At 40.0% G+C, this 18,838-nt stretch overlaps 1 protein-coding gene across 5 annotated transcripts in view; it reads left to right on the top strand.

Moving 5' to 3' along the window:
- PAIP1 (poly(A) binding protein interacting protein 1) overlaps positions 1 to 18,838 on the top strand; it is a 55,990-nt gene that overhangs the window by 9,232 nt on the left and 27,920 nt on the right. Inside the window, exons 1-5 of one of the 5 annotated variants that reach the window (XM_072605690.1) lie at positions 3,167 to 3,422; positions 4,927 to 5,090; positions 9,513 to 9,701; positions 16,251 to 16,363; positions 18,702 to 18,813. In XM_072605690.1, the coding sequence (XP_072461791.1) occupies positions 4,992 to 5,090; positions 9,513 to 9,701; positions 16,251 to 16,363; positions 18,702 to 18,813 (513 nt within the window). In that variant the 5' untranslated portion in view covers positions 3,167 to 3,422; positions 4,927 to 4,991. Of the gene's footprint in view, positions 1 to 3,166; positions 3,584 to 3,912; positions 4,390 to 4,926; positions 5,091 to 9,512; positions 9,702 to 16,250; positions 16,364 to 18,701; positions 18,814 to 18,838 lie in introns of those variants that run through there. The other 4 variants (XM_072605693.1, XM_072605688.1, XM_072605689.1 and 1 more) reach the window with 4 other exon arrangements.

An 18,838-nucleotide genomic window follows, 5' to 3' on the forward strand; every position in this document is an offset into this window, starting at 1 on the left:
TGTTTCAATCCAAGTTTTGAGGTTCATTGAAATGAAGACAATGCCCTCTGGAAATCAGGGCAGCTAGGTGGATTGCAGATATAGTGCAAGACCTGGAGTTAAGAAGATTTGTGTTCAAATTTGGCCTCAAACACTTACTAACTGTGTGACACTGGGGAAATCACTTAACCCTGTTTGCCTCAGTTTCCTCATTTGTAAAATGAGCTGGAGAAAGAAATGGTAAACTACTCCAATGTCCTTACCTAGAAAACCCCAAATGAGGTCATGAAGAGTTAGAAAGGACTCAAACTATTGACCAATAACATCTGGAAATATACATATTTGAAAAACCTTGCCATCAATAGGGAGCACTTTTGCTTAGAATTGGCCCACCTTCCAAGACACTGGTGAAAACTTTGAGTATGTTTCCTTGATTTATTTCTTGCTCAATACATAATTGTCAATACATAATTTTTTTTCTTAAAACGGTTGACTCCACAGTAGCATCTGCTATACAGCAATTTAAAATGTTAATGTATATGGGAGAGAATCTGGGTTTGAGGAGACTTTTTCTATCCTACTGATATATATATGTATATATATATAGATATGTATGTATACATATATGTTCTATATATATATGTATATATATTTTTTTGAAGGACCACCACCTTTTCAGGCAAATCAAATACGTCGGGTGATATAGAGTGAGGATTCAAGGACAATGCCAAAATTCGACACATATATCTATATCTATATGTACACACGTACATACATATGTATATATATATATATAACGGACAAACAATAGACCCAATGAGATCTTACATTCTTTGCACTTCTCAGTTGGTTGTATTTAAAGATATGGTAGGAAATCATTTACTAAATCCTTCCTGTTGCTTTTTTCTTTTTTAAATCAAACCTAATACATAATTAATTTCTAATGTCTTTTTGGTTGCCTTTGTCAAGTAAAAGCATCATCTGTGATCTTTTCTATTTCCTTGGAACCATTCTGGGGTTTTTTGGTCCCTGGGTACCATGAAAATTTAGTTACTTGTAGCATAAAAATTATTTTCCATGTACTGAGTGTTTCCAATTTCATCCTCATAAATACCATTACTACTTCCTTACATAGTATAGAAGGTACTGGGGTGGTAGAGCTCAAATGGTTTTTCTGCCATTGCCAATAAAAATAAACTACTATAAAAATTCTTGCAGATCCATTCCATTTCACATCTATTTGCTACCTTCCCAGTTTCACCTACAAATTCTCTAGGAATTATCTGGTTTAGTCAGATCTCACACTAAGGTGTACGAAGGCTCTTTCCCTTCTGTCTTGTGAGGCAGTATTTGCTCATAGAATGGTCATCTTTTAGGGTCACAGACTTTAGTCCTAGAAGAAACATAGCCAGTCTTCTTAAATATCAGGAGTCTGTTTCAATGACAAAAGACTTCATGGATTGCTATATATGGACAGTATAAATTCTGTGACTGGTATCTGTTGGTTGATGACAGAAAGCTACTGTAAATCCAGTCATTTCTTTAAAGCGACTTGTATTTTCTTCATCACAATAAAATACATTTCAAAACCAGATAAAGATTCTACCATTCCTCATTCAGTGTACAGAGCAATGATCAGTAGGATAGCTTGGTGCCTATAAAGATTCGGAGACCTTACAATAACCCCATGGACCTGGGACTCCCAGGTTGGGCACCTGGTCTAATCTTCTTATTTATAAGACCCCAGAAAGGTGAAGCGACCCAGTCAGTGCCAGACAGACGAGTGGTAGAGCTGGTACTCATGGAATCGGAGCTGGAAAGGACTTCAAGGGGTCATCTTATCCGGACTCAACTTGAGCAAGAATCCCCTGTGCCACACACCAGCTTCTGCTTGCAGACCTCCAGTCTACAACTCACTGTTTTTCTTCACTTTCCTCCCTTGGGATCGCAGACCTTTTGTTCCTCTAAATGAATTTTAGTAATTTGACGGACACAGCACCAAACTGATCAATACATTTAGGCAGTCCAGCCATTTTTATCACATTGGTATATCTGAGCCACAAGCATCAAACATTCCTTCAACTATTTCTCCTTATTTCCTCAAAGTATTTTAAATTCTATATCTTAATTTCCTTTCTATGATTTTCTCCCGGATTCTGTTTCTGCTTCGTAGAAGTGCCAACATCCTTTTAAAACAATGCCCCAAACAACGGAAGGCCAAGCTCAAGCTCTCCTCCTTCTGTCTCTCGGGAAGGCTTCCCGCGTTTTCCCTTGGAAGCTGTTTTCTTTTAGAAGGGTCTTCTCCACGAGCTGCCCCGATGACAGGCCTTGGACCCCTCTTCGTGCCCGCTCTAAGTCGCTGTTTGCCCCTAGGACGAGTCTGAGACCAAAGTCCCGGCGGGCAGCCCCACACGTGCCTCGGCAGCCGGGGCGTAACGGGGATTCAATACCGCGATGCCGGGAGCGCTGGAGAAGCCGGGCGCCCCGCGGAGGGGGCTGTTCCCAGACTCTCAGGGCTGCCCCCCAAGGCGGGTCCGTGGCGCGCAGTCTGCTTCCCGCGGCCGCGCTTCCATTCCTCCGCGCCCCCTCGGCACGCCCCCTCGGCCTCTGGGTGGCCCAAGGGCTGGGGCCCGGGGGGCACCGTGCGGCCCGGCACGGCTCAGAATAGGGGGTTTCTTCTCCATTAGAAAAGGAAACAGGGCCCTTTCGGAACCACGCGGGACCGGCCCGCGGGGTTCCGAACGGGCCCTGTTTCTTTTCTACTACAGTTTCTGTTTCGGTTCCAGCTCGGCCCGCAGGACCCGGCCAAGCCTGAGCTCCTGCAGGGCTCAGAGTAGTTTTTCTCCAGTAGAAGCGCCCGGCCTTTCCCTTTCCTAGCCCCGGGCCCTGGGGGGTTGGGCTGAGGAGCTGTGCCCCAGGTGCCAGTTTCCTCTTCGATAACCTGAGGTGTTGGCACTAGGGGATTCCTAAATCTCTTCCGGCTCAAGATTTAGAATACTCTCAGGCCCGCTAAGAACTATTATCTTGGTCAAACGAAATTGATCTTTTTAAATGGGCAGAACAGGAGGAGTGGGAGGTGGAGGAACGAGGCCCCGTCCCCATGCCCCGGCACGGTGCCAGCTCGCCAGGCCGCCCGTCGGCCCGACCGTCTGCATGCCTGCTTGCGCGCTCCGCGCGGGCGGGGGGAGGGGAGCGCGGCCGTGCGCTCGGACCGCGGTGAGTGGCCGCCTGCCGGGAGCGGAGCGCGCACCCGGCGACCCCGGCGGTGGCGCGGAGTGAACAGGTCTCCCCCTCCCCCCTCGGCCGCTCTCCCCCCTCGGCCGCTCTCCCCCCTCCCTCCGCACAACCGTGGCTTCGACCCCGGGTCAGTCAGGAGAGCGAGGCTCCGCGGCGCCGCGTCCGCTGAGGGGGCTCAACCCTGCGGGAGCCACGGTCAGAACAGGGTGAGGAGGCGCCTTTTCTCCTCAGCCTCCATCTCCACTCTCACTTCCCCCCCCCCCCCTCCCACGGTCCGGAGCCTGCCGAGCGCCGCCTTGCCGAGGGAACCCCTGCCCCGGTCCCCCGAGGAGGCCCCGACGACTCTGGGGCGCGGCCTCGGGCTGAGGTCAGCTGGCCGCTAGAGGGGGTGGGGAAGGGACACGGCCTGGGCCCGGCCGGAGGCGGTGCCTCGGGTGGAGGGGATGGGGGGCATCGAGCCTGGGGGGCGGGGCCGGGGCGTCCCGAGTGGAAAAGCCTCCCCGCGGAGGAGGGGGAGCCCGGGACGGCGCGGGCCCTCGCGGGGGCGCTCCCGGGCCTCCGGGGCCGCTGTGGCCGCGTGTCGTGCCTCCCACCCTCACGGGGGGGCCTCGAGTGGCGGCCGTGGCCGCCCATGGGGGGGGCGGAGCCGGAGGGGCAGAAGAAGCTGGGTGGGTGCGGGGCCGGGCCCGCGGCCTCCGGGTTCGGGGTCCCAGCCGGCCTGGCCTTCTCCCCGCCCCGTACTCTTCCCTCCCTCCATGAGGCCCGAGTGGGGCGGGGCGGAGCCACGCGGGGGGCGGGCCGAGGCGAGAGCGCAGCGCCGCAGCCCCGGCTCCTTCCCTCCTCCCTCCCGGAGCGGCGGCGGCGGCGGCGGCGGCGGCGGCACCAGCCGGAGGAGGAGCATGTCGGACGGTTTTGACCGAGCCCCAGGTGCTGGTCGGGGCCAGGGCCGGGGCCGGGGCCGAGGAGGCGGAGGGGGCGGGCCCGAGGGCGTCGGTTTTCGTGGCGGAGGCGGCGGCGGCAGCAGCGGGACCACGGAGCCAGGCGAGCGGCCGCGGCCGCAGCAGCCCCCGCCCCCCGAGCCGCTGAGGCCGCCCAAGACGTCCCCTCCGCCCGGGGCCCTGGCCGATCTCCCGGCCGCCCCCGTCCGGCCGCCCCCGGGCGGGCCTCCCGCAGGTACACAGCGGCTCGGGCAAGCCTCGGCCCTTCTCCTGCCCTTCCTCTTCCCCGACCCGGAGCGCCCTGGGACGGGGGACGGGCTCGGCGTGCAGCCCGCCTCCTTTCCCTCCTCCTCCCTCGCCCACCCGGAGCCGGCTTTCTAGTTGACTTTTTATGGTTTGAGTTATTGGGGGGGTGCGGGGAGGGACGGAGGGGAAGGGCCGGCGGGGTGCCTTTGTGCTTGGCCGGGCAGGGCCGGTTCGGGCCTCGGAGCGCTCCTACGGTTAGGGGAGGAAAAAAGCCCGCCCCCCTCCTGGAAGAGACCGTCACCCCGGGATCCCAGCCCCCCAGTGTCCCGAACGTGCCCTGGGGGCCGCGGGGCTGCGCTGCCCCGGCACTTGCGCCTCGTCCTCGGGGCTTTCCGTATTCCTCGGAGCCCGCCCCGCTTCGTGTTGTTGGTTGTAACTTTGCAGACGGAGGCTCGTCCTGGGCTTTTCTGGCAGCCGGATCACAAAGGAATTGCAAGAGTTAACACCTTTGCCTGTTCTCCCTTAGAACACCCGAAGCCCACGAGAGCTCCGCCTGGTTCTCAGGACAAAATCTCCCCGCGCACTTCGGCCATGGCTAAGCCCCAGGTGGTGGTGGCACCTGTGTTAATGTCGAAGTTGTCCGTGAACGCCCCCGAGTTTTATCCGTCAGGCTACACCTCGAATTTTACCGTAAGTGTCGGCTGTTTTGTGTCTGGCTTTGCCCTGGTGACTGACTCTTCGCGTGCATCCGCAGCATCTTTAGCCGTAAAAGAAATAATGGTGTTTTTTTACCCTATTTGTGATGTGTAAAATACTTCAGGGTTGAATTTATAAGGGTCGATTGAGTGCACACCTCCTTCAAGGATCTTTTTTTCTCCTTCGAGGTTTTAAAGATGACTTTAAATATTATATTTCAGAAGAAATGAACGTCGAGAAGTTTAAAAAATATGAAGGGAAGTGGAAAATCAGTACATTTTTAGGTCTCTTGATAATTGTGTCATACGTAAAAACTAAATGGTTCTAGTGCTAGAGCTCTTATTGTATGCGAAAATTATGTGGCTTGTTTTGGGTAGTTTAGTAATCTTTCATTGACCAACCAAAATTGAGGATAGGGCTTTAGCATCAAAGTGATTAGGTACCCTCAAATTTTGATGCATTTTAAATTAAGTATAAACACGCTCATATATAATACCTTTTAGAAAAACATATAAATATATTTTAAAATGCACATGTGGAAAAAATACCGTATTTGAATTTTATGTTTTCCTTTGGATTCATTTTTTTGTATCAAGATTGCAAAAATACAAAAGCTTCAGTCATCTTGGATTTATAAAGTAAGTAAAGGCAACGTTGTACGAGAAACACTACTAACAGTTTATAAAAATAAATTTACAGTCTCTTAATGAAAACAGATTTTAATTAAAGAGAAATGAGAAGAAATGATTAAGTTAATGGGTTAAAGAATAATTGATCCCAGCTTCTGGCCCTTTGACTTAGTAGGTATATGACCTTGAGTAAGTCCTTAAAAGTTTTCAGAGCTTCTGTTTTCACATCTGTAAAATGTAATGCTTATCTCAAAGCATCATGAAAAAAACAATTCAGAAATCTCCAAAGTTCTATATAAAGTGTAAATTGTTATTATTGTTCATTCTTAGATTATAGAACTAAAGAGGATTTAGCTTGGTGGTTCAGAAACATTCAAATATGTTGAAGACACCTTGAGAAAAGATGAGGTGGAAAGGGAAGAAAATAAATGTGGGGAGACAAAAAGAACACAAGCTGATCTATCCTAGAGGATTTGAAAGTGAAAGATAGTTTCTCTGTATGTAGACACCTAAGACTTTTCAGAAATTATTTGTGGCACAAAATACAAAAGGAAGCTTTTGAAAAGTTGTAAGACAACTTTGGGTTGTAGTCATTCCTAACAAGGGAACAAGTGGTGGATTTCGCCTCTAAAAGTTCAGTCTCTTTCCCATAATGTTCATTTTACGTTGACAACTTAGCAGTAGCAGAGAAATAGCATTGAGTAGTGGCTATAGACCTGAACTACAAGTCAGGAAGACCTGGATTCAAGTTCTATCTTTGACAGATACTGACTGTGACCTTGGGCAAGTCACTTGACCTCTCAGTGCTCTAGGCTAGTGGTGTCAAATTGAAATAAAACCACAAATTAATCTATATTGTATTGTATTTATGTTGTTAAACATTTCCCAATTACATTTTAATCTGATTTAGGCCTTAAGTTGACACCACTGCTCTAGACAACTTGTAAGATTGTAAGTTTCAGAGAAAATACTGGTCGTCTACATTGATAGAGGGAATTTGTTTCTAATATGCACTGACTGGACCTACTACCCTAATATGCTTGGTGCATAGCACAGATGACTCCCAAGGCATGGCACTGCTCAGTTTGCCAGAGCATCACTAATTCTGAGGTATGTGAAGTTTTTGCTACAGTTTATATTTTGGGTTAAAAACCTGCATATAGAGCAGGGTTCATCGCTCAGTAACATTTGACTTAAAGCATTGATCAATCTCTTCCACACCCTAGAATTAATAACTGTTAGAGCTATAAAAGAGCTTTGGTATCATCTAATCTAACCTTCTTATTACAGGTGAAAAAACTGAGATCCTGGGATCCCGCGTTATTTGCTCAAGAATCCAGGCTTCTCTTATAATCTGATTTTTTGGGGGAGGGGATCATATTTTTACTTATTAAGTCATTCTTACTTTCACCACGGTCCTTACAGTCTCTGAAGGGGAAAAAAAGTCCTCTCACAACCATGTCAAAGCCTCAGCTTCAAGCAGTAGCTCATTTCCTTTAGCTACCTAAAACCTGACTTAATATGCCTTATTTTGATTACAGATTCTCTGAACTAGCAGATTTTTTTTTGTACTGAGTATGGATCTTAGGACCTTTTTCAGGCTAGCCACTGCGGGCAACCTCATATCAACTGTGCCCTATGTTCTTCATCCTTTCCAACCAGATGTTCCTTTATACTGATGAAACCATCTTCCTTTCTCCTCCTCCCCAAATTAGCACTTACCTTTTTGAGAGTCAGTATATTCAGGCACCCTTTGCCATTGTTTCTCCATTAATTGTGACGTTGTAAATGAATTTGGAAAGGGTTCTTGTATTTTTAGTATGACCTCATTGTTTATTCTTTTAAAGTTGTTTAATTTGTGAATTAAATACCGCTGGAATTTGGATGCCAAATGGCTTACCTCCCAGTTTTATTCCTTTGTTTTAAAATAAGATTTAACAAGGGAGATGGAGTGTTGCTAAATTATGCAAAGGAGTCCTTGTAATAGATAATCATGTTTTTTATGAATGGAAACCTTAACATGTGTAAGGACTTTAAAAAAAATTTCAACAAGTATTTTTAAAAATTATTTTGTCCCTCCTCCTCCCCTCCATTGAGGAATTTTTTTTTAATCCCTTAATTACATAGCTTCATAATCAGGCAAAACATATCCCCACACTATAGTGTCTGAAAAGTGATTTGTCTTTCTATATTTTAATTTCATGACCTCTTTTGTAGGAGGTGAGTGATTTGTTTGATCTTCATTCATTTGGATTTATGATATATCAATTTGTTGATCAAAGTTCTAAAATTGCTTTTCTCTGTAATGTTATTTTCATTATATAAATTGTTTTCATAGTGATTTTCACTTTGCTCTGCTTTATTTTATAAAGGACTGCCCATCTTCCTCAGAAATCATCCACTTACATTACATTACATTAGTATATCACAGTTGGTTCAGCAGTTCCCCTAATAAGAAGAGAATCCTTTGGTTTCCAGTTTGGAGCTTCTATAAAAAGGGCTGCAATAAATTTTTTTTACATATAGAACCTTTTCTGCTTTAATTTCTGTGGAGTATAGGCCTAGTAGTGATAGAGCTGGGTTTGAGTATGAACAGTTTGGTAGAGTTCTGGGCCTAGTTCCAAATTGTTTTTCAGATTGGCTGAACCATTTCACAGACAGAAGGGTGCCATAGTATACATCTCCTTCAACACTTGTCATCTTTTCTGGTGTAATAGGGGTGAGGTGGAACTTCAAAGTTGCTTTTTATTTGTATATTTCTAATTGTTAGTGATTTAAAGTATTTCTATAAAACTGATAGCTTGAATTTCTTCCATTAAAAGCTATGTCTTTATATCCTTTTACCATTTGTCTATTGAGGAAGTGACTCTTAGTCTTACAAATTTGAATCATCTTTATGTATATCTTAAAAGTGAGACTTTAGTCAGAGAAACATGTTGCAAGGATTTGTTTTCCCAGTTATCTGTTTTCTCTTCTAATTTTTACTAAATGGAGTTTGTGCAAAAACTTAAATTTTATATAACGAAGTTTATCCATTTTATCTTGTGTAATTCTGTCACTCAGTTCATGAACTCTTTCCTTATCCATCCATTATGAAGATAATTTATTTGCTCCTCTAATATATATATTTGATGTGACTTTAATAACTTTGTCATGTATCTATTTCAGGCTTATCTTGGTATAGTATATGGTTTGAAGTGTTGGTTTGAGGCTAATTTCTAAGAGATTGCTATTTAGTTTATCCAACAGTTTTGGTCATATAGTGAATCCTATGTAAGGACTATTTGAAAATTGTTCAAAATTACAATTTTAAAAGTAGATTTACCAAAGTTGGCTTTAGTGGCGTACTTCTTGTATGTCTTTGCTTTAAAAGATCTTACTTTTTAGATCCAGGTTTTATAGCCTATGACTTCTACTGGATATAACATCTTTCATAAGGTATTCATTTTTACCCTCAAACTCTAGTTTTTTGAGTTAAGTTACAAAATACTAACCTTTGGGGAGGGGACTTAAAAATCAATACTTTTGTAGTTCATTTGTTAGTCTTTAGAGATCTTCCCTAAAGTTATATAAAAATAATTTCTTAGATTCTGCTAGTTGGCTTCTTGGTGAAGTAATTAGAGAGCTAGTGTAGCAGGAAGACCTAAGTTCAGGTTCTGCCTCAACACATATTGGCTATGTTGGCCAAGTCAGATTCTAAGTGTTAGAGAAATCTATGGTTTGCATTGGCAGAGGGATAATCTGAGATTTAATCATGAATTTCATTGTGTATGTGGTTATCTTGTAGGATTCTTCCTATGAAGATGGATGTGATGGTTATCCTACTCTTACAGAATTTGTACAGGAGTTTTTGAATCACCTAACAGAACAGCCAGGAAGTTTTGAAACTGAAATTGATCAATTTGCTGAGACTCTTAAAGGTTGGGTCACTACTGATGATGCTTTACAAGACCTGGTGGAACTCATCTACCAACAGGTATGTTTTATATTTTGATTTGATATCATTTGATCCTCTAAGTACAACTTTCTTAGAACCCAGAGGAAACAGGTAATGAACAGTGCTTGAGTGGCTTAACAGATAGTAACCTATACTTATTTCACCTTTTTATGCTCATGGAGTTGCATTAAGCAGAAGACTCTTCCTTCCTCCCTCCTTTACCTATAGGATTTAGAAATAAATAGTATCACTTTTTTCCTTCTTTGGCTTAGATTATATAGCAATATTGAAATAGGAGTGAAAGAACATGCAGAAACGATAAGTTTGGAGAAAAAAGTTTAACTATGACAGTCTCTGATCACATGAACCTTATAACCATTAATTTTTCTTCCTCCTTTTTCTCTTGTTCCCCTACCCCCATGTCATCGATAGGAACTTGAGTAAAAGCCACAGGGTAATTTTAAAATCCTATGAAATAGTTTTTAATATAAAATTGTTCAGCTTACAATCAATGTTCTTAATGTGCTTCTGCAATGAAGTGATATTTAGAAACTTCAGCATATTTAGTTGAACTAAATCTTTAACAGTCATTTAAATTTTTTTTCATTGGGCATTGTAATGTAATGGAACAGTGCTGAATTACAAACTGGATTTCCAATATACTTACTATATGATCTTGTGCTTATCACTTAAGCCCTCTGGGCCTTCATTTCCTCAGCTGTAAATTACGGGAATTAGAATTGTTAAACTCTAAGGTCCCTTTCATTTCTAAACCTTTGATCCTCTATGCTCTTAATGTTTTCCTGTTTAGCCTAAAGTTTGTTAGGCAGGTAGGTGTCATAGCAGATAGAACATTGGACTTGGTGTCAGGGAGATTTAAATTCAATTCCCACCACAGACATTTAACTAACTTGGGTTTCCCTATTCAAGCTATCTGCCTCAATTTCCCTATCTATAAAATTGGGATAATAATGGTACTTTTATCTCACCAGGCATTGGGAGACTCAAATAAGGAACATATAAATTGCTTTGTAAACCTTACAGTGCTATATAAATGCTAGCTCTAATTATTATGAAACTTCTGGGTTTTTTATGATTATATGCTTTTGCTCAAAATGTTCATAATATGAACAGAAAACATTTTATTTCTGTTTCATATTTTTCCACATGTTGACATAGGTCTTTCCATATCAGTGGAAAAAATATTTGATGATTATTGGAGTTCGTTAACTCAATTTGGACTAATGGGAACAGAGTTTTGGATATGATTCCTGTATAGGATAGTTAACTTCAGAGAGAATTTGACAGGCATGGCATTCACCTTTAATGAGCCAGGAATCTTGTAAATGGATGTAGTTAGTCACAGGGAATTAGGTGAAAGAGAATAGAAGCTTCATAGCATTCCATTATGAATGAAAAAACAATTTAGGCTTCTAGCCTATTGAGAGTGGATGATCTTTGAATATGAAAAACACAGCTTTGGAAGAAGATGACATTCTAATTAAAGACATAGTATTGTTCTGTCTCTATTGTTTTGCTATATTATCCACTCTTCATCATAATACTCCAAGCTTATTAATCGAAGACCATAATACAAATTAGGAGAGAGAGACATTCCCATGGCTTTCTTTTAGTTGCCAAAATTTTAGTTTTTACTTGGTGAGAATTTAGTCTTTCAAAAATGTTTTCCAGTGTGTTAACCTATTAGTATTTATTTTGTTACTAAGTGTTTTCAGGGACTCTGTCAAAGTCAAGTTATATTCCTAACTTCATTTCATAAAGATGGCATATAATGATAAATTAGTGTTCTTTCAGATTATGAGATTATCAAATTTGTGGGTTATTTGATATTCTGCCCTTATCCTTTGTTTACTTTAAAATATTAAACTTCATTTTTAATTATCCAGTATTACTTTTTCTTTGTGATACCCAAGGGGAAAAACCCTGAACTCTTACAAGTTAGCAAAGAAAATCCCCATATTAATCCTGTCCAAAAATACATGTCCAGTTTTGCATATTAGTCCATCACTTTTCTGTAAAGAGGTGGATATGATTTCTTCTAATGGTAGATAAGGAAAATAAAAGTAATTAAAATTCAGATAGTCACTTGTGGTTTATAGCAGCCCTGCTAGAAGATGTGACGGAGATATACCTTACAAATATTTTGGATTTTTTGTGAGTTTTGTTCCCCTATCAAGATGGATTAAGAGTTTGTGGCAAATTGAGTTGACTTAGAATCACAGCACCTAAAAATATTGTAGTTTTTAAGCCATCAGGGAAAAATAAAGCCTTCGTTCAACTATTATTTTCTGAGTTCTGCATTGTGCACTGTGTAAAAAATGAGCAGGGTATAATATTTCCCAAAAAAGAATTTATCATCTACTAGGGAAGATAAGACCAACACACAAATTACTAGTACAAATCAAAATGAATTTAAAAACCATGCAAGAGATAAAAAGTGCTACGTAAAGTCACGTGAAACTATTGTCTAGAAAGATTATTACCCTCTAGTTTTTAACTTTTTTACAATTGAGCTTTATGTTTTATTTATTTTTGAGATTTGATCTCCCTATCTTGCCCATGCTGAAAGTATAGCAGCACCACACTGTTGATCAACACAGAAGCACAGATCTCTATTTCTGATCTAAACTGGTTCCTTTTTAAGCAACCTGGTAGTCCTTCCCTGGTGCTCACCATATTAATTCAGACAGCCAGTCAGCTTTAGCCCTACTGCAGCTCACTACTTTCCAGTCTCAATCTATCCATCATCTTTAGCAGAGATTACAGTCATACACTTCCATCCTCCTAATCCCCAAACCCATAGTAGTATCTTTTCCAAGTGATTCCAGTGTTACTTTAAGTTTAAACTTAGGGAGTGTCATACAGTTTCTTTTCAGAAGCTCTGTGAGGTAGTTGTTCAAGTGGTAGAATCCCCATTTTTTAGATGAAGGAATAGACTTAAAGACTGACTTGGCTGCAGTCATATAATGTTAGAATGAGAACTAAAACCCAGTTCTCTGATGCCACGTTCAGTGTTTTTTCTCTTGAAAAATGCTCTCTCCTATCTTTTACCACTTAGCAGTACCAATGAGAGAGGGAACATTTTTTTACTTGGTAATCATAAAAACTTTAAGTGACCCAAGTACCTAAGGAGTTGGGGGAGAGAAAGAGGATGATATGCATCATGATGATATAGGAAGAGATGTGTGGTATGGTGTGGTATAAAGAATTCCAGAAATCTCAGCTTTCCTACTTATTGCCCAAAGTATCGTCAGCTGCAATATAAGAGAGTTAGACTAGATCTGGAGTTCTTAAACATTTTTTTTGTTAGGGTCCCCTTTTGTCAGTCTGGTAAAGCCTATGTACTTCTTCTCAGAATGTTTTTAAAGTGAATAAAGTAAAATACATAGAATTACAAAGGAAACCGTTTATGTTGAAATAATTTTTCTTTTTTTAATTTCTTAGACTATAGATTATGAATGCCTAGACTAGATGATCTCCAAGGCCCCCCCTTCCTATACTAAGATCCTGTCATGCTAAGTTAGAAAGGCCAACTTTCCAAATGGATAAACATTCATTGAGTGCTTAGTCTATTGCTAGGCTCTTGAATGTCTTATGATGTGTTGATAACTGTTAATAGAAAAAAGTCTGACTAAAGAAAACCAACGAGGCAGCTGCAGGGCAATCCATTGACCTCAGGTTAATCCATAGAATTTGGTGGTTATCTACCAGCTAGTATACCCCAAACAAGAAAAAGAAGCTAATGGACCAGTTCTTTGAAGTGGTAAAAGGGAAAAAAAAGGCAGCAATCCAGTGGTGACCCAGTGTACAAGGCCATAATCCTAGAAAATAGCACCTGTGGGGATACAGTTTGGCAACTGTTCCATCAGGTTCCATAGTCACATCAATTGAAAATATAGGTCTTGTCTCTAAAGCCCTTGACACTGTAAAATGATTCAATTTTAGAAACTCTTAGGATTGTTAACAGTGGAAGTGACGGTATTGTCTGCTTTGCCACTGCACCCTAAGGACCATTAGACCTTTCCATCTAAACTTGTAGTTGAAACCTTCCATGTATGTTGTATCCCCCATTAGAATGTGAGCTCCTGGAGAGGCTTTTCTCTTTGTACTTAGGATGGTGCTTTTTGCATGTAGTAACGTTCAATAAAAGTTTAATCATGGAGTCATTCAGTCATATCATTGAAATATTCATGAGAAAGGTGCCACATTGTGCCTTTTTGTTTTGTTTTTCCTTTAAAAATGTGTTCTTTTTAGTATTTCTGTGTGAATTAGGGCAACTGGTGTTAAGATATACTGATTGCAAACAAAATAGCTTCAAAGGGAACTGGCGCATAGTTTTATTGGTATTATGGTCTTTCATACTATATATTAGTAGAAGAAACACTAGTAACATCTCTAACTTACTGCCTTGAATACTGTAAAACCACCCTGCCAACTAGAAGAGGAACTGTGTGTGTATCCAAAAATAGAATTGCCAATGATTTTGCTATAGCTTTGCAAAGCTATATCTAGGGTTCTTTTGGATGTGGTTACCAGAATTGTGGCAGTTATTAACTTCAGTGCTCATGTGGTAATGAGTGAATAAATGAGTAAACAGGCATTTATTAAGTGCTTATTATGGACCAAGCAATGTGCTAACCACTAGGGATACAAATAGAAAAAAAAAACCCCAAGAGCAGAGACACACAGTTCAGACTCTTAATTGGAGAGAACAAGACAACACTGCCCAACTTTCCTTGACAGGAGGCAGAATTTGGGATTTACTAACAGCAGTAGCAAAATGGCTTCCTTAAGTAACTTTAAATAGATTAACTTCTGAATCCAGTAGATAGGAAGGCAAACTCTTTTTTCCTTGCTAAAAGCTTAGTTGGTCCTAAATCTTGTTTTTCTTACTTTATTTCAATTCCCATCTTAGGCATCAACAAGAAACAGTATTTTCACTTAGCTATTTTGGTGTGTATTTATGCATGGACTGTAATAGTTTCAAAGCAAAATTTCAAAGGATCACAATAAATTACTGGCCTACATGATTATCAAAATTAACTTATAGAGAGAACAATTTGTTCTTTACAAAAGTACTGTAATAGAATGCCTTTGTGATACTAGTGTTAGGAATATAATTAACTTATTGCATTAACCACACTATATTGAGATTTTATTGTGCAATATTTATCTATTATTTGGAAATTGAAAAGTGATGTCTCATATACACTTTCAGGAACCTCACAGTTGCGTAATTAAACCCCACCATCAGGCAACTAGATCAAAAAAAAAAAATCTCCATAAAAACATCAAGGAGCTGTTATAATTTTTTCTGCCTTTTGATTCAAGAAAGCCTAAGTTATTGAAAGTAGTGAAGGAATTATTTGCTTGCTTTGAGATAAACCATAAGAAGAAAAGCCAGGAATTAATTTCAGTCTTGTGTTAGGCCAAAGATGACAAAGATAGAAATTTAGAATGCGTTTTCTCATTGGTCCTTAAAGCCAAGGACTGTGTTTGTGTTCTAAGCTAATTATGGAGTTGACTGTCCTAATATGCTTTCCCTGATGTGAGCCTTCAAAAAAAAAGTTTTCTTGAAGGTGAGAATAACTAATCTGTTTATGTAAAATCTGGCCCATACAATTAAAACACATTTAAAACTTTGTATAATTATGTATTACACATGTCTGTTTGGTATAGTATATAACATATTGTGATATTTTGCAGAATATTTGTAAAAAGTGTTTTAATACAGATGAGAAAATTTGAAATATTAAGCAGTTAAGGAACTCAAATTTGGTAATGGAAACCGGGATTCCTCTCCCAGGTCATCATGTTAACCTATATAATATTGCCATACAGGAAACAACTTTCAACAATATATATTTTTGCCTTTTTAACGTGATAAATTTTGTCATATAGCGTTAATTATGTAAGGCTTTTTATTTTTCTCAAGTGGGTGGAACATTTATTTATATTCTTTGGAATTTGAATAGGGTTCTTTGTTGTAAGATCTTTGTGACATAAAAATTCCTGCTGATTTTTATATATATCATGAAGTGATGATGAGCAGTATGAATATGGTTTCATTATATATTTTTTTAGGCTTTCTGCAGCTCAGAACTGCCCTAACTCAAGCAATTCACTAGCCTCATCCTACCTCAGGGGAAGGGATTACAGGCTAACTGAAAAGGATTTTTTAAAAGATATGTCCTTTCTGACATCACTGTGGTATTCTAATTGGCTTGAACTTAGTGAATTTTGAGCATATTTATTGAGTATTGGGTATGTATACTTTTTATGACAGACAAATTTTAAAGTTGATTTATAGTTGTTTTTCTTCTGGAATTGGCTACATGAAGTGACCATTGGGGGAGTGTCATTTGCTTATTCCAAACAGGAGCAGTTGGAGATTTGTCTGCTTAGTAATATAATGTAGTCAGTTCTTTAGGTTGAAATACATCAATTTCTAATGTATATTTACTCCTGAATCATATGTTGCCATTAAGGATTTTCTTTTTAAAAATTAATTTACATATTTTGCTTGTTTCATGTAAGAATTATTGTATTCCCATTTTCTATCAAAAGGCCACAACTGTGCCACACTTCTCTTACATGGGAGCAAGACTCTGTAATTATTTGTCTCATCATCTAACCATTAGTCCACAAAGTGGAAATTTCCGGCAGTTACTTCTTCAAAGGTAAGCGAAACTGTACAAAATACTTGAAGTTCTTCCATGCCTCCTTCATTTTCACCATAAACTTTTAAATTACAAACATTAAATCAGCCTTGAGATTACACCCTTTTTGTTTCCTACCTACTATTGTAATGTTCACTTGTGATTCTTTATACTCTCGAGTATAACTGTGTTGCACTTCCTAAGGGGTATAGAAGACCAGATAATGGTGAAATTCTTGACCAGGACAAAAGCACAGCCAACCTAGACTCTGTGTACGCAATGTTGGGAGTTAGTTTTCCTGCCCACACTCCCTAATCTTCAGAGGCTACTTGTCTCTTCTAAAAGAAAAATAAAATTAATTTTTTACATGCCAAACTTTATTTAAAATTTTTTTCCCAGAAGTTCATTAATATAAACATATAGTTTTAACTTTTAACACTAATGTACTTAAAATTACTGATAGCAAATTACAAACAAATTTGTATTAAATTTGATATGCTGTCCATTGTATAGAAGTCTGTAGGGGTAAGGGAAGAGAGCTATTGACACTGTAAGTTTGAGAAAGTATCTGTTGAAAGAATCTCCTGACAGTAGGCTAATGGATTGAAAATATAAGTCAGTTTGAATTTTTGCTTTGAAATTTTTACCTTTCAGATGTCATAAAGGTTAATGAAGTAAAATTCCTCGGCTTTTAAATTAAGAATAGAATTCTCCTTTATTCACAAGTAAACAAACTTAGGTATATAAGTAGGAACTTTTTAAGAGGATGGAGCTTTTTTATTTATGCGTGTAGGATTTCCCTCCCCTAAAGTCCTCTTCTGATGTCTCACTGTGGTATGGAGAAGTATGAATTTTCAGAGATTATGCTAGAAAAGCATAAGCTCTGACAAATCTCAGAAGGCTTTGAATAGATATCTGGCAGTAAACTGTATGTGGACTAAATATTTGTCATTTGGAAATCAGCTTAACTAAAACCAAAGAGGATTGATCCCAGATTGACTGAAGGACTGAGTTTTTTGACTACAGCAACTTTTAAAGGGTTGCCTGCTAAATTGTAGAGAGGTTGTAGTGGAGGAAATGTCCACACAGATGAAATCAAGGATCTTTGCAGCATTGAAAAAAATATATAGGATGGGGAAGAGTCAGTAAAGATTTAAGCTAGAAAAATATAATCAACCTGTGGAGTTTTTAAACTTGAATAAATTTTGACGTTGCTAGTTACCATGAGGAAGGTGGTCAGTCAAAAGAGTCAGCAAAGTACATTGAAGGGCAAGTTAATTACTGGGTGAGTCTTCCAGGGTCTATTATGCCTTAGTGTGGTTAACTGTCATAAGTCCTTTCCTCAGCAATAGATTCAATTAGAGGACTTTTTTCCCCCATAGTAGTATCTATTTGAACCAATTTTGGGGAAAAGAGGGATACTTTAAACTTTAAATGTGCTGAGTCTGAAGTCCCAACAGAACAAACATCGTCACTGGTCTCCCTTTCTCTAATCTCTTTTCTGTTCCACTTTCCACATGGCTGCCAAATTGTTACTCCTAAAACATATGCTAAATCCAACACCCCCCACCCCAACCCCCCACAACTCCTATTACTTATAATATAAAATATAAGTTACTTAGCCTGTCTTTCATGATCTGGCTCCCATTTACCTTTTTGCCTCCCATTCCCAACAAACTGGCCTCTTAGCTATTCCCCTTACTTGGCATTAGATTTCCTACCTCTGTGTTTTCCCTTAAGTGGTCCTCCATGCCTGAAATGCGCTCACTCCTCATATCTGTGTTATAGAGTACCATTCTTTAAAGCACAACTCAACTCAGGTACCTTCTACATGACATCTTTACCTGACCCTTGTACTTAATAGCCCTTTGTATTTACATATCTGTGTTTTTTCTCTTCCCTTCTCCCTCAATAGAATTAAAGCAGCTTGAGAAATCAATTGTTTCTGTCTCTGTATTCCTAGCACTTAGCTTAGTACCTTGTGCATAGTAGAACTTCTGTGTATTGAATTGTTTGAGTTTAAGTAGATAGGAAAATTGAGTTTTTATAGGAATACATTTTACCATTAAATTAATGGTAAAATTAATATTTTGCCATGCCATATAGCAGCCAGAATTGAAAAGCTGTCTTTGCTGAATTGATGTGTTTTTAATATGTGTGTTTATAGGTGTGTATATTTACATATGCATACATGTTTATATATACACATATGAATATGTGTGCACACACATTTTTAAGACCATTTTCTAATTTTGTAGTTCATTTTGTGAGAATATGAAACTCAGAAGTTACTTTAAGAAAACATTTTAAAATCTTGATAATTTTTTAATCTCTGTGTGTGTGTATCTGTGTCTGTTAGATGTCGAACTGAGTATGAAAACAAAGATCAGGCTGCAAAAGGAGATGAAGCTACCAGAAAACAATTTCATTCCTTTGTGCTCTTCTTAGGTGAACTTTACCTTAACCTGGAGGTAAGAAGCACAATTCTTCTTATGG

Source organism: Notamacropus eugenii, chromosome 4 (assembly GCF_028372415.1).
Source record: "Notamacropus eugenii isolate mMacEug1 chromosome 4, mMacEug1.pri_v2, whole genome shotgun sequence".
NCBI lineage: Eukaryota > Metazoa > Chordata > Mammalia > Diprotodontia > Macropodidae > Notamacropus > Notamacropus eugenii.